This window comes from Kogia breviceps, chromosome 6 (genome assembly GCF_026419965.1).
Source record: "Kogia breviceps isolate mKogBre1 chromosome 6, mKogBre1 haplotype 1, whole genome shotgun sequence".
Taxonomy (NCBI): Eukaryota; Metazoa; Chordata; class Mammalia; order Artiodactyla; family Physeteridae; genus Kogia; species Kogia breviceps.
This window is the reverse complement of record NC_081315.1, coordinates 31,811,034-31,826,962: the sequence shown is the minus strand read 5'-3', so window position 1 is coordinate 31,826,962 and position 15,929 is coordinate 31,811,034. Positions and strand designations below refer to the sequence as shown.

Genomic DNA, 15,929 nt, shown 5'->3' with positions numbered 1-15,929 from the left:
GTATTTAGCCAAAATGATCTCATTTTACAGTATTTAATTTTGCATATAATAAAATAAGTTCTCACTACCTACCTGTTTGAGTAAACACAGTTCTAATCAAGGCTTATTCCTGTCAAATATTATTTAGACTAAGCTTAATCATAGCAATAGATATTAGAGAGGAATAGACAAATATTATAAATAATTTAGAAGGCATCTGGGGCAAACTTAAGGAATAATGTGATTAGTGAAATGTCTAAAACATTTAACAGACTACTTCTACATACGATTTTTTTAAAGCATTAATAATCTCACACCCCTTTTTATGAAAGAAATTTAAACTTTTGTTTAATTATGATGCTGAAGACCAGTCATAGGCAAATGGAACCTGAATCTTTTAAGGAAATATTTTAACATTATTTGTATGTTACCAACAACTTACAGTTTTGCCATAGAGATTCTGTCATTTGGTTGCAATTAGCTGTGCCGGGATAAAAACAGGTGGTTATATAGGAGGGAGGCAACTTACTCTACAGTATCAGAATAGGTTTTGTGCATCCTTGCTCTCTGGGAACAAGCAAATAAAAATAATAGTTTGATTGATGTTTGAAATATGCCATGCCATTCTTATTAAACTAGAGCCCATTATTCTTAATAAATATCTGTCTTTGCCTCCACTCTTGTATTTTCTTGTAGTACCGCTGGCCTCGTACCATGTTCAGCAACACCGACAACTTTTGGAGACCTGAGAGCAGCCAATGGCCAAGGGCAACAACGACGCCGAATTACATCTGTCCAACCACCTACAGGCCTCCAGGAGTGGCTGAAAATGTTTCAGGTGACATGTCTAAACAGAGTACTTGAAATGCTTCACTTATTTGCTGCAAAAAATAAGGGATTATTCAGCCATGAAAAGGAACATGCTACACCATGGATGAACCTTGAAAACCTTATGCTAAGTAAAAGAAGCCAGACACAAAAGGCCACATAATGTATGATTATATGAAATATCCAGAACAGGAAAATCCGTAGAGACAGAAAGGAGATTAGTGATTGCTAGGTGACGTTGGGAGGGCAGGTTGGGACTAACTGCCGATAGATATGGGGCTTCTTTTGGGGGTGATGGAAGTTTTCTGGAATTGGATAGTGGTGATGGTTGCACAGCAAGATGGGTGTGCTGGGAACTATTGAAGTGTACACTTAAATGGTGAATTTTATGTTTGTGAAGTATATCTCAATTTAAAAAATGCTATTAAATATAAGGGAACTCACTTTAATTTTTAGGTATATTAATCAAGAGGGTCCAGTGCTTGTTTTGTGTAAGTGTGCATTTGCATTGTTTATTGCTTTTTAGATAATAAGACCTTTCTTTTTCTCCTTTATGTTTGGGTTTCTGGTATTACTGAATGTACTTGTTTTCTAAACTGCAGTGTTTGGAAGTTAAGCATTGTAAGAACTCTGCTTATTAGTCACTAGTGGTAACTTATCCATCACTGTTACCCTTGTAGCCTCCAAGAGTTGATGCAGCTTCTTTCCATCAGTGCCATGCTTGTGTGTGGCTTACTGTGCTCAAAATTCTGATTACTCTATTTTACTAGCATTTAAAGTTTTGGGAATTTTACCGGGAAGTTCGGCTACAACCAAACCTTGAATCTTATGAATTTTATAACTCATGATAGTGATATTAAATTGATTTATCTCTTCTTCTAGTGAGATAATACATAGAAGTCAAGTATTTAGCAAAGTAGTTGGCAACAATTAGACACTTGATTAATTATTCCTTGTAAATAGTAAATAATATAAAGTATGTAAAGTGAAGGTATCTCTGATACTAGCCACTGTACTAATGTAAAATGAATATATTTCCTTACGTCTGGCTACTTGATTGATGGTATTTTATGAATGCATAGGGGAATAATGGTTGAAAAAGAAGATACTTTATAGATTTTATTTGATATTTCAGATTTTTATGGTGTCCATCTATATAAATCCCAATATTTTAAATACCTGGGCAATAACTAAGTAAATGTCCCAGTTGTTTTCTTCTGGAGCTGGAAAACTCACTTGAAGCAATGTTTATTTAAAATGGATTTTTAAAATTGTTTTCTACCCTTAAGGTGATTTCAGAGAAACTAGGATAACTTCTTTTTTCGGTTGATAACTGAAAGGTTAGAGCAGCAGTTCTCGACAGGGGGCAAATTTTCCCTTGGTTGAAACATTTTTAATTCTTACAACTGCCTGGGTTGGGGGTAGGACACTGCTGGCATCAGATGGGTGGAGCCAATGTAAGGGACAGCCTCCACCAACACAAAGTTATCAAGCCCAAAATATCAATTGCTGAGGTTGAGAATCTATGGCTTAGAGGCATAAAAGTTATACTTCACTGTTACAATAATGTTATGAACCACTACAATTACAAAGATTTTGTGTTTTGTTTTCACAGTCATTTGTTAATTAAACTTTCCTTAAGGATCATTCCCTCCCCCATCTGAGTTCTTTTATCTTAGGTTCATGATTTTTAAATTTTATTTTAATTTTTTACACATGCCCTCAGAATTCTAAATTATTTGTCACATCTTTTAAAAAGAGATGTATCCCGCCAATTAGAGGTGAAAATAGAACTCAGACACTTACAAAGCCTAAAAAAAATGCTTTAAAGACTTGCATCATCTCTGATTAAGCCAAGGAGACAGGAATATGGGTGTGGATTGTCAGGCTTACACGCACATGTAGTGTGAGCAGCACAGCACTTGAGAGTATGCAGAGGCTGATTTCATATCATTTTTATAGGGAAGTACCAACGATGGAAAATTACACTATTAGTAATAGTTTTATCATCATTGTAGACAGCCTCCAAAATGTTTATTTTATATGCAAAGCTTTATTTCTTATCAGAAGGTAGTCTAGACTGAGATTTATTTTGTATGTGGTATGGACCTATTTTTTTTCAGTGTTTCAGAGTCCCAGAATATTCTCTGCTAGCCATTTAGGATTTTTTTTTTTTACCAGTTTTAAGAGAACTATCTCAAATACTGATATATAGTAGGGGGCATTTGTGCTCTATTTTGCAGTGAGGGTGCTTTAGGGAGTCCTTTGTACAATGTTGGCTTGTTTAGCTCACTCATGCTTTTCTTAATGAAACGTCCTCGTGTTACCACGTACTGTATGTCATCAAATCTGAGATACCATAGATTATTAGATGCATCCCAAATTCAGAAATGTTAATTGTAATTTTAAAAACTTGTTTTTTAGAATTAATGATATTTAATAAACTATATTAGGCTAGCTTTTGTCCTATAAAGAGGCCCATTTGATCACTTTTCATAGGAGAAGTAGAAAACTTATTCTCAGTTAATAGGAATAGAATTATCCCTGCAGGTATAGTACTATATATATTTTTTTCACATAAATATTCTGTAGCAAAGAAGTTTACTAGCAACAGAAGGTCAGCTAGACGGGTAGATCAAGACCTTAATCCTTTGAGTACCATTTCTGCCTTGATACACCCAAGGCCTCATTGTGGTACACTGCCCTTAATTTTCAGGGCTGGTGCCAAACTAACTAGAAATGCATCACTTGCCTAAAGGCTTACAATGCTTTAATGCTTAACTTGTAGAGAGAGATAATTTCATAGTAAAGTCATGAGTTGACCTATGTGGTATACTTGAGGGACAGTTAAACTGGCATGATTTCTACAGATGTGCTATGGGGGCATTTAATGATGACTCTTCTGTGGCATAACAAGCAAAATGGGAGAGCTTGTCCCCTTACTGTTTTGCTATTGCTCCTAAGATGGTGATACAGCATTGTTTTGGTCCAGCTCCATCTATTCTGACAAAGTACTCTGTACTCAATTTATAAATTGAATGAGAACAAATGATACACCATTTTAGGAAAAGGGAAATTGAAACAGAATGCCACTCTAAAATAGAAGTGCCAATTAAAAACAAAACTAAAAAAAAAAACAAATTTTGTACTGTTTGAATTTTCAGTTGCCCTTGATTCTGCTTTTTTTGGCAGCCCCAGGTTGATGCTTTCAGATTGTTAATTTGGGGGAAGAGGATTGGTCACTTTTTAATTTTGTTTATGTCATTTGAGTGTTAATATATAGTTTTTCACTTGCAGATAGTAGACTAGGTAAAGACACCAATAACATTAACATTCTCTGATGTTGAAATTGATATTCAGAGGTATCCTGATGTAATGAGAAGCACTTGGACTTAGAAGAGAAAGCTCTTAGTACAAATTCTGGCTTTCCCTTCTAATAACTGGGTAATTTGATTGATATTATGTAACTACTTTTGCCTGTGTTCTCATCCTCTGTAAAACTCAATAAATGTTAGTTTCCTCTCTTGGTCAAGAAATAGCCTTTGTGAACCTCAGTTTTCTCAGGTGTTAAAAGAAGCTATTAACACTAGCTTCATGCAGATGTCATCAGATTAACATTAGCATTATTTTAATCAAAGCATATTTGTATTGTATTAAAACTATGAATGTACTTTGAAAATGCCTGTTATACTCCATAACATTTTTTGAATGATAAAGTAGAAAATACTTCTGTGTTTTAAAATTTAAAGTGGAGTAAAAACTATTCCTTTGAAGGACTTAATCAAGTTTTATGGTAACACTTAGAAATTGTACATGTTTTCTAACTTATGTGGATCTCTTTTATTTGCTAGCCATCTATACTAGCAAAGTGCCAAAAGAAAATGAATTCAATATTACTTTGCCATTGTATTTGAAACAGTATGATCAAGAAGCCCTGTTGGGTGAGGAAGAGTTAAAGAAAGTCCTGTATTTAGCCAGAGAAGACTAAGGGGAAAATGTTGTTTCTGTCTAACATTTTAAAGACTTTTGTATAAAAGTAGAATCAGACTGATTCTCGGTTTCTTCAGCAAACAAAACCTGGATCATATTCTTTGAGTCAGATTTTGGTGTAAGTTGAACTTAACAATTCAAACTGACCCAGAGTAGAATGGGAGCTAGTAAGTCTCCACTCCTGGAATGGTTCAAACAGACTAAATAACCATCTTCTGGAGGTACTAGAGAAGTGAGTTCTTTACCACATGAAAATCAGGTGCTAGACTGCCTAAAGTCATAAAATATATATATCTGAATGAGATACCACCAAGGATCATCCAGACTAATAACCACTGCTGGTTTGTGAATCACCCATGTCAGTACGGGATGAGTTGGTTATTTAAAGCATAAACTGCCCTCAGCCCCACCATGACCAGTGAGTCAGACTCTTTGATGGTGAGCTGGAGGACGCCATGATTCTCGCACCACTCACACAGCAGTTGGGAACCCCTGGTCTGGCCAAGCCCCGCATTGTACAGCTGGGGTCTCTGAGACTCAGACTAATTAAGGGGCGTCCCTGCAGTTCCACAGTGAGCTTGCCGGTGAAACCTAGGCCGCTGATTACAGTTCAGCGCTCCTTCCACTCTTCTCTACTCCCTTCAGGTAGTCTCTGATTACCTGAAACCAGATACCACTTCCTTGTGGAATTTTCAAGTTTGCATTTGCCATTTTGTCCACAAGTTTAATTTTGTTTACCTTGATTCTTTCTGATTTTGGAATGTTTTTCCTATCCCTTTCAATGTGTTCCCAGTAACTTTACCATGAAAGACCAAAGGAAAGTGCTTTTTTCTTTTCCAGTAGACCTACTTTTCAGAGCAGAAATAAAATAATTATTATCAGAATTTCCAACACTTTTTCAGATAAAGAAACTAAAGCCTGCAGAGGTAAATTGTAACCTAATTAGTGGCAATTATCTTCTCCAAAAGTTGTGTTTCCTGATTCCCAATTCACTGTTCTTTCCTCTAGTCCTCATTAAAGATTGGTGTGGGTTCAACAATCCACACCAATAATAAGAAAATATTATTTTATTTTAATATAGTCATTAACTGCAAGGTTTTCAAGTTAATACATCCTTCCCTTGCTGTTGAATCATGTATGTATCAAAACTGGGAACCAGTCTTGGAACCAGACTAAGCAAGCAAGTCCCAGTGATACCATCAGGTACATAGAATAGAAACTTGCTCAAGAAAGAGTTTTAAGATAGCATTGGTGCAGTATTTCCTGACTCTTTGGGGATTCATTCATTTATTCAACAGATATTTACTGAGTATCTGTCAGGTGCTAGGCCCTAATTTGGATCTGGGATACAGTAATTAACAAAACAGACAAAAACCCTATTTTGGAGAACTTAACCCTAGTCAGGAAAGGGAGGGGGTTGGGGGATTTCAAACGGGTTTGCAGTTTTAGAAAATTGCACAGAGAAGGTCTCAGAGAAGGAGGTGGGGAAGTAAAGCATGTGGGTGTGTAGGGAAAGAATAGTCCAGGGATCAGCAAGTGAAAAGGTTCTGAAGCAGAGCATGCTGGGTGTGTTTGAGGCACAGAAAGAGTATCTATGGCTAAAGTAGAGTAAACGAGGGAAAGGAATAGGAAATTAGAACCTTGTAAGCCAACCTGAAGACTTTGGTTTTTACTTGGAGTGAAGTGGGAAGCCACTGAAGGGCTTCAAGCAGAAGAGTGAGTGAGTGGCTTTTAGCACGGTCACTCTGACTGTTTTGTGGAGAACAGAACTAGGAGGGCAAAGGTGGGAAGCTGGGAGACTGGGTAAAAGGTTATGGGAATAACCCAGGTGAGAGACAGTAGTAGCTTAGACCAATGTAGTAATATTCAGATTCTGGGTATATTTTGGATTGTAAGGCCTTAGAATTCGCTGATGGATCAGAACTATCTGATGGTGAAAGTAAGAGAGTTGGGGATGACTCCAGAGCTTTGGGCCTGAACAAACTAACATAATAAGAGTTACATCTTACTGAAATAAGGAAGATTGTGGACATGCGTATTTGAAGAGAAAGGTCATGTACATAGTTTCTAAGATTACATACCCAAGAATACATGTTGAATAAGCAATTTTATAAACAGGTCTGGAGTTCAGGAAAGAAATCCAGGCTGGAGAGAGAAAAGCTAGGGACTACCTTTGCTGGAACCATCTAAGAGATGTGACTTAAAGTAATTGGACTGTCGAATATGTATGGTCAGTGAAAACAGTCTCATTTATTTATAGATTACAGCTTGTTACTAATCTTTGTCAGTTGTATACTTTTCAGTAAAACGTCACAAAGTAACATCTGCTGAATATATGTATAATTCAAATTGAATATAATTTAAATTTTATTTAACTTGAGAAATATTATCTTAAAACAAAATTAAAATATTGTTTAAAGTCTTAGAAGTATTTTGCTATATGGGCATAATTTTCATCATGGACTTTGCCTTAAATATATAGAAGTTTCTGACACAGTTTCTAACATTTACCTAAGATCTGAATTATTTATCTTCTGTTCTGGCTTTTTTCATTCTATCCTCCAGCCCCTAAAATCCTTGAAAGGATATTTTTTCATCTGTTAGCAGTTATATACCATGTATTGATACTGTTTTCTATTCCTTCCTTTTTTTTTTTTTTTTTTTTTTTTTTTTTTTTTTTTTTTGCGGTACACGGGCCTCTCACTGTCGCGGCCTCTCCCGTTGCGGAGCACAGGCTCCGGACGCGCAGGCTCAGCGGCCATGGCTCACGGGCCCAGCCGCTCCACGGCATGTGGGATCTTCCCGGACCGGGGCACGAACCTGTGTCCCCTGCATCGGCAGGCGGACTCTCAACCACTGCACCACCAGGGAAGCCCCCTATTCCTTCCTTTTTTAAACACAGTAATAATATGTTAACTGAAAAAAAAACAAAACATGAAACTTGTGTAGTATATTAACCTTTAATTAGAAATATTCATAATAGTTGTAATCTATATAGAATAATAATATATTAAAATGTATAGACTATAAATTATAATTAGTAATATAAATAGTAATATGTTAAAAGATGTTTCACTTTTTACCATAGAAGATCACGTATCTATTTAACCATAAATATTTCCAAATATTTCCAAAAATATCTGTAAAGCTGGCATTCATATATGCAAAGGAGATTAAAAAGTTTACCTTAAAATTATTCTATCAAGTGTCTTAATTAAAGCTGCATTTTAATCAAGTCAGCATAGTTATCCATCACCCAAAATGGGCATGTTTTTATACTAGTGTCCATGAATTCTTATAATGTAGATGGAGAGGAACAGCATATTTATAAAAACCCACCTCAAATCCAGTGAGGAATATAAATCAATAACTCAGAGTTTATAGTATTGGTACATCAGGGATGAGTGGCGATTGATCAGCATGAGTTTTGTCAAAGAAGTAGTAAGTTTTGAACCAGGATTTGAAGCTATATGAGGAAAATGGAGTGAAATAAACTTCAAATTACCTGCTTTTAATTGGTCATGTGTGTGCATATACAAGTATATGAGTATTTTTAATTTCTATGTATAAATCCTCACCCTAACCAAAAAGGATACACAGTGAGTACTCAAGGAGAATGTTCTGGGTATATGTATGTGTCAAAGTAGAAGGAAAGGGCACAGCTTATTAGAGCCTCTGTTTCCTCATATTTGGTGGTAAACTGGGGATATTCTCCAAGGTTTTTATGATGATTAAGTGAGATAATGTTTGTGACATTATTATATAGTAGTACTGTGGAAGTACTACTGAAATGTTTGCTAGTATTAGTGTAGTCTGCACTTTATGACAGGAAAGAAGAGATGAGATTTCATTGTAGATTCTGATAAATATTTTAAGAAATACTTTTAAAAGTATTGATATTCTGAATAAGTATCCTCAGTGTATCCTCAGTGTATCTCAGTATCCTCAGTGTATCTCAGTTTTCAACTATTATCTATTTCACATGTTACAAAATCCAGGTTCCTAGTTTGAGTAAGAAATGGAATGTCAAAATCCAGATCTTTCTAGCTCCAAACCTCACCTATTGTTCTCTCTTCTCCCACTTCCAAAGTGGACATAATAATTCACAAAGGTACTATATCAGCTTGCTCAAGGATGTTTTTTCACCTAAGTGTTTCAAGGTTATTTAAATGTTTTACTTGATTTTTGTGAGGGGAGGTCCTAACATTTTAAATGATTCATGGGACTTTTTAGTTTCTCCTTTTAAGAATCATGGCATTTCTGTGCAGGTGTTCCACACTGGGGAAAAAAAATTAAAACAACCCCCTTAGTATGGTTTAAAGGAGCTCATATTTTTGAGGTATAATTGTTTTTGTTTTTCCATAGCATATACTTTATTTCTCATCCTCTTTTAGCCTTTGTTCATATTCTAATTTTACTTTTAAGTCAGCTACCATTTTCTGTTGTTTGCTGTTTTTTATTTGAAATTATTTTCACATAGCAAATCAAAGCCCCTTTATTTTATTTTATTTTTTTTTTTAATTTTATTTCATCAAAGCCCCTTTAATTTGTAGAAGACACTTGTCAGATGTGCTGTCTATCCAGTTATTAATTTTTCTGTAGTTGATGCTGCCAGTCTCAGATGAGTGCCTTACTAAAACCATCAAGTTTTATGGTGCCCACTAGAAAGAAAGGGAAGAAAGGAAAATCATCTGTCAAAATTCATTTACTTAGTGGCCCAAACCGATGTTTCTGAATAAAATTTTGTTTTTCTCAACCAGTATCTTGGTGGTAGATGGACGAACATATAACAATTATAATAATACAATGCAAAAATATTTTTCAGTCTATCAAACCCCAAAAAAGCTTTTACAAAATAAAGGTAGCTAATAAACTTGATGAGACTAAATGATTGTCACTTCAGTGCCTTCTACTGTAAGCAGCCACTTTTTATGTTGTGTGTAGATGTGGATTTTCCTTTATGAGTTTGTAATTTGAGACATTTATTAAAATAATAGATAAAAATTTCTAATTCCTCTTTGATAGAGCTGGAGTGGACCAGAGAAATTGCTTGCTTTAGATGAACTTATTGATAGTTGTGAACCAACACAAGTAAAACATATGATGCAAGTGATAGAACCCCAGTTTCAGCGAGACTTCATTTCCTTGCTCCCTAAAGAGGTAAGGATTATCAATTATATTCTTCATTAGTGCTATTTGAAAATATAAATCAACAGCTACCATCTTTAGACATTGTCATGCTAATTATGGTATTCAGTATTGTCAGTTTAACACTCTTCATTAGTATTAAAGGGGTCTGTAAATGATAAGGTGCTGTGACTTAATATAATTTTCAGATTAAATTATACTTACAGACTAAGTGTCTTCTTTCCATCACTGGAATAAGTCATATATGAGACTAAGCTATTTTCGTTAATTTGACTGTTTCTTTACCAAGATTTATTCCTAGGTTATTTGAAGTCCAACCTTTAGTTGTCTTGGTATGTTCATTTATAGTAGTAGATTTTTTTAAATTCTGATTTTATTAAAACAGCAATTTTTTTTTCTATTTTGTTTTTTGTTTATCCTAAGTCCCTTCAAGACTAATAGTTTCATGATTCTATTGGATAGTAGTTCTCAGTGACTTACATTATATAATTATTTTGAAGTATATGGAATTTCACATGTACGTCGTCTTCTATAAATCGTTCCTCTTCCTGCCGCATCACACACACACACACACACACACAATATCACAGATTTCCCATACCAGTTACATTCTTCTTTTTTTTTTTGCGGTACGCGGGCCTCTCACTGTTGTGGCCTCTCCCGTTGCGGAGCACAGGCTCCGGACGCGCAGGCTCAGCGGCCATGGCTCACGGGCCCAGCCGCTCCGCGGCATGTGGGATCTTCCCGGACCGGGGCACGAACCCGTGTCCCCTGCATCAGCAGGCGGACTCTCAACCACTGAGCCACCAGGAAAGCCCATCTTCTTATAGTATTTCTTTTAGAATTATTTATGCCCATTTGTTTCAATATCTATATAAAATAAAACATCTTTGATTTTTTATCATAGATTGATTATGATCACATGTGCATTCTTGACTATGTAAATGAGTCATAGTTTAGATGTAGTTCTTTTATTGATGTTGTAGCCTTCATAGTTTCATTTTTGTCAGCAAACAAATAAGATAACATTAAATAATCAATGTTACCATGATTTATGTTTTCACAAAATTTTTGTATATGCCACTAATCGTAGATCAGCTAAGAAGACAATATAAAATACCATTTATGTTAATATAAATATAAACGCAAATGGTCCTGAAACTTCAAATTTGAAGAGAAAGGAAGTTGATTTTTTTTTCAGTTACCCATGCTAAGTATCCTAAGGGCATTAAAGATAGTCCCAATACTAATTTCACAATGGATATTAATAAAATGGTTTCATCATAGTTAATGGAAGAAATTAAGCATAACTACAGGAAAAAGCAAAGTGGAAAAAAATATGTTTTTCCTGAGATGTTGCTTCTTTGGAGTGATTTTTAAAATGACATTGTCCCAGAAAAAAAAAATCTTTATTCTTGCTGGTTCATACTAAAACTGAACCCTTTGGATAGATTTCGCTTATGAAAGTGGCATAAGCTCTCTCTCTTTGCTTCCAGAAGGGTGGTAATGATAGGAAGCACTTTTATAAGTGTTTGACTGAAACTGAATTTATTCACCTTTGATATATTTTTCATAGTTTTCCTTGATATCCTTCATATTTTAGAAGGTAGTATCTTTGTTAAAATATAGACTTTTTCTTAGTCTACTTTGTCCTCTTATGTCTAAAGATTGTGCGGTTTTTGTTTTGTTTCGTTTTTTCTTTATTTGGATTTCCATAGTAGCTTCGTAACAAAAAATCGTGATTTGAAATCAGAAGAATATAAAAGTATTCTTAAGAATCCAAAAATTAAGCACAAATTATCCATAACCAGGGCAGTAAAGATTTTCTTGAATTAAGTGTTCCTTTGAAGATTGCCTGAGGGGAAAGAAGCTTTGCTAGATAGAATGAGTGAGCCTGACTTAGCATGGCACCTGTCTGCCCCCCCCACTTTTTAAATTTGTTTTTTATTGAAGTATAATTGAATTACAGTTTTGTGTTAATTACTACTATACAGCAAAGTGACTCAGTTATACATACATATACATTCTTTTTCATATGCTTTTCCATTATGGTTTATCAAAGGGTATTGAATATAGTTTTAACTGCTAGAAAAAACATTTTTTTTTGAAAAATGCTTTATTTTATATGTAGAGAAATAATGGTATAGATCTAAGTCCTTAAACTAACATCTTATTGGAGACTAAGTACTATCATTATTTAAAACAGTATTACCTTCGTGTCAGGAAATGGACTTATAGTAATTTTCTTATAATTCCTTTCAACAGATCTCAAAGCTCTTTACCAACATTTACTTATTAATCTCAAAAACCTTGACAGAAATCTCACTAGTCTCACATGGGAGACTTGTGATAAAGAGCACTATCCTTATTTTGTAAGTAAATGCCAAGAAAAGCATAGTGATATAGTAGATGATCTAGAACAAAACCTAAATTCTTAACATAGGATCAGCCAACATTTTCTTTATTCTTTTCTTTTCTTTTTCTTTCACTACTTCAATCCACTGAAATATAGCAATTCTGGGAAAGTATTAGCTACTTTTTAAATATAATATGGTGGTCTTTTATATTGGATTGGCCAAAAAGTTTGTTCGGTTTTAAGTAAAAATAAAAGACATGTTTTTTCATTTTCACCAAGAATTTTACTGAACAATGTATTCACTAACCGAATGAACTTTTGGACCAACCCAATATAAGTTATAGTGAAAAACAAAAAACAGCAACTCTCATTGAAATAACAAGTTTGGGCAAAGAAAAGATAATTATCTGAAATAAATTTTCGATTTAAGAGCTTTTCTTGTATGGAAGTAGTCCTTAGGAAGAATTACTAATCTAGAGTTTACCTTTAATACAAATTAATAGAAAACTGCATTAGCTAGACCATTTGATTTGGCTCCAAGAAACCTGTAACCCCCTCTGTGGTATTATAGAGATGTAGTTTGGGACAATGCCCACTCTCTGTCCCCTATAAGTAACCCTACATGACAAAACCTTGTTTCCTTTGAGGAACTGGTATAACTAATTGCTGTTTTCTTTTTGCTTGGCAGCCTAATTAAAAAAACATGTAAAATACTGTTGCCATTATATTTGTGTTCTACTTTTCCTCTAGTTTAAACCTTTTCTATTTATATTTTTCCTGGTTCTGATTTTCTTATTCGTATTTTTCTATGTATATTTTCTCTTTTTAAAAAAATTTTATTATTTGGCTGCATCAGGTCTCAGTGCAGCATGTGGGCTTCTCTAGTTGTGGCACATGGGCTTCTCTCTAGTTGTGATGTGCGGGCTCCAGAGTGCACGGGCTCAGTAGTTGTGGCTTGTGGGCTCTCTAGTGGCGTGTGGGCTCTCTAGTGGCATGCAGGCTCTAGAGTGCACGGGCTCTGTAGTTGCTGAGCGTGGGCTTAGTTGCCCCGCGGCATGTGGGATTTTAGTTCCCCAACCAGGGATCGAACCCTTGTCCCCTGCATTGGAAGGCAGATTCTCAACCACTGGACCACGAGGGAAGTCCCATGCTATGTGTATTTTCTATAATACAGGGATGTTTTGATGGCATGGACAAACATTTAATAAGTTGAAGTTTATGGTTGAGTTAGGGACTTTGCTGTTTTAAAGGAATGGGTGCCAGTTACCTATGGAGTTAGCACTTCAAATTTCTTCAGCACCTGAGTGTTTCTTTACCTTTCTTTTTAATGCATGCAGACACTGGACTAGATGATCTCTTAATCACCAGTAATGAAGGAAATTCTACCTGTTGATTTGGGGATAAATCTAACCTGCTCTGGGTTTGTTTCTTAGCATTTAGGATCCAAATTACCTGATTTCTGCTTCAGCTGGATAGCTAAAATAAGAGTAGGCTTTTTCATATGACCATTCTCAATATCTTGGGCATTAACTAGCATCTCTTTTCCACAGATATAACTTTGTGCCTGATAATTTCTATGTTAAATATCAATTTCACATAGAAGATTAATAGTATGGTGTTAGACTGACACTAAGCAATCTTGTCTAGGCTTTGATTGATTGATAATTTCAAAATTAATTGGTTTATGGGGTACCCATTTAAAAAATATATTGTTGAGTTATGTATGTATGTGTATATTTGTATGTATGTGTGAACACACATGCATATATAGATTGTTTAATATAGTTATGCCTTTTCATTTTAAATGACTCGGTTTCTGTATATAATACTGAATGGTCTTCTCTGATAGACCAAAAATAATTATTCCACAAAAAGTTTTTCACTGTCATTTGTCAGTAGTAGTATTAAGTTGAATACTGACTGGTTGAAGTACTTTCTATATAGAATATACTCAATAAATATGTGATTAATGATGAACTCTGTATATATATGGATACAAAGTCATTGGGAAAGCAGAATTTATTTCATGTAATTCCTGTTTAGCATCAAAAAATAATTCAGATTGTGCTTTTACTCCCTATATGACCCTAGATCCTTAAAATGATAGTTTGTTTTAATCTTTGTAACTTAGTTTATGTGAAAAGTAAACTTTACTGCTCTGTTTAGATCATTCTGTCCTAATATCATAATTTAAATTTTTATGTGATTTGTGAGACTAATCGAATGAGCATAGTCGGAAGCTGTCGTTCTCCTTTTTTCTTCTATTTCCTTTTCTTTTATTTATTTAAATTGACTTTACACACTGGAGAGAAAATTGATGGTTTGCAAATATTAGAAACAAAATTTTTAAATCAGTGATATATCAAAGACTTAGCTCAAATATACAACTCTATCTGGCCCATCCAGAAAATCTCCATAAGCAATATAAAGGAATTAGAACCCAATTACTTTTATAGGTCTAGGGAGCAGTTTAATAATTGTTCCCTTTTGTCATTTACAGTAAAGGATTAAATGTTTGAAAAGTTCATCACTGTGATATAAACAGCTTGATATGATAAAGAACTATTAATTATATCTAGCTATCTGAAGGATTCTGAAATTATGCCACACAGAGTATACAGGAATCTCATTTCTTAAGTGAAATTATATTGTAGTGAGGACAGAAAAAGACAAAATTTAAACAACTAATAAAGTAAAAAATATAAAAATAAATAGTAGAATTCTTGAGATGAGGTTCACAGAGCAAAGGCAAGAGAAGAGGCAGAGAGGTTTAATAAGTATTCCTTGAAGAGGTGAGGAGTTAGTGGGGTGAAGTTCATAAAAACCAATAGGGTGTTTTAAAATCTGGTATGTATTTGTTAAAATTGAATATTAGAAGGTACTGCCTTTCATAATTTTAGAAATTAGAACGTAAAATTATATTACATTTATCTATAAGTATTTTATACTATAGGGAATAATTAACTTATTTTTTATAGTTAAAAAGAGACACATGGTATACTATGCTTTTTCTTTTCATAGCTGGCACTTTATGTGCTTTCATTCCTGGAACCCAAAGACCTGCTACAAGCGGCTCAGACGTGTCGCTACTGGAGAATTTTGGCTGAAGACAACCTTCTCTGGAGAGAGAAATGTAAAGAAGAGGGTAAGGTTCAAAATCACGGAGAGAAAATATTTGTAGTTCGAAAAAGCAAAGTGATTCTGAAAATTAATAATTAGTTTTATATGCACATAGAATAAAGTGGTGGATAAATTAAAAAAAGAGAACTTTGGCAGCCTATCAAAGAATCAAGACTGGGCTTCCTGGGTGGCGCAGTGGTTGAGAGTCCGCCTGCCGATGCAGGCGACGCGGGTTCGTGTCCCGGTCCGGGAAGATCCCACATGCCGCGGAGCGGCTGGGCCTGTGAGCCATGGCCTCTGAGCCCACGCGTCCGGAGCCTGTGCTCCGCAACGGGAGAGGCCCGCGTACCGCAAAAAAAGAATCAAGACTGCATCTTCATTTACATTCACCTACTTATATAAAATCCACAGGTTCAAATGTGGCAAATCTTGCCACTAACCCCTTTAGTGAGCACTGTAACTAACAGTAAATATATCTCATTTGCTTCCCAGTCTCCAGTAGAATTAA

The 15,929-nt window shown here is 34.9% G+C and overlaps 1 protein-coding gene across 7 annotated transcripts in view; it reads left to right on the top strand.

Annotated features, from left to right (window-relative positions):
* Nucleotides 1-15,929, top strand: part of FBXW7 (F-box and WD repeat domain containing 7) — a 208,169-nt gene that overhangs the window by 180,586 nt on the left and 11,654 nt on the right. For all 7 annotated transcript variants that reach the window (XM_067035666.1, XM_059066684.2, XM_059066683.2 and 4 more), the window contains 3 exons: nt 676-817; nt 9,823-9,957; nt 15,323-15,446. In XM_067035666.1, the coding sequence (XP_066891767.1) occupies nt 676-817; nt 9,823-9,957; nt 15,323-15,446 (401 nt within the window). The remainder of the gene's footprint in view (nt 1-675; nt 818-9,822; nt 9,958-15,322; nt 15,447-15,929) is intronic.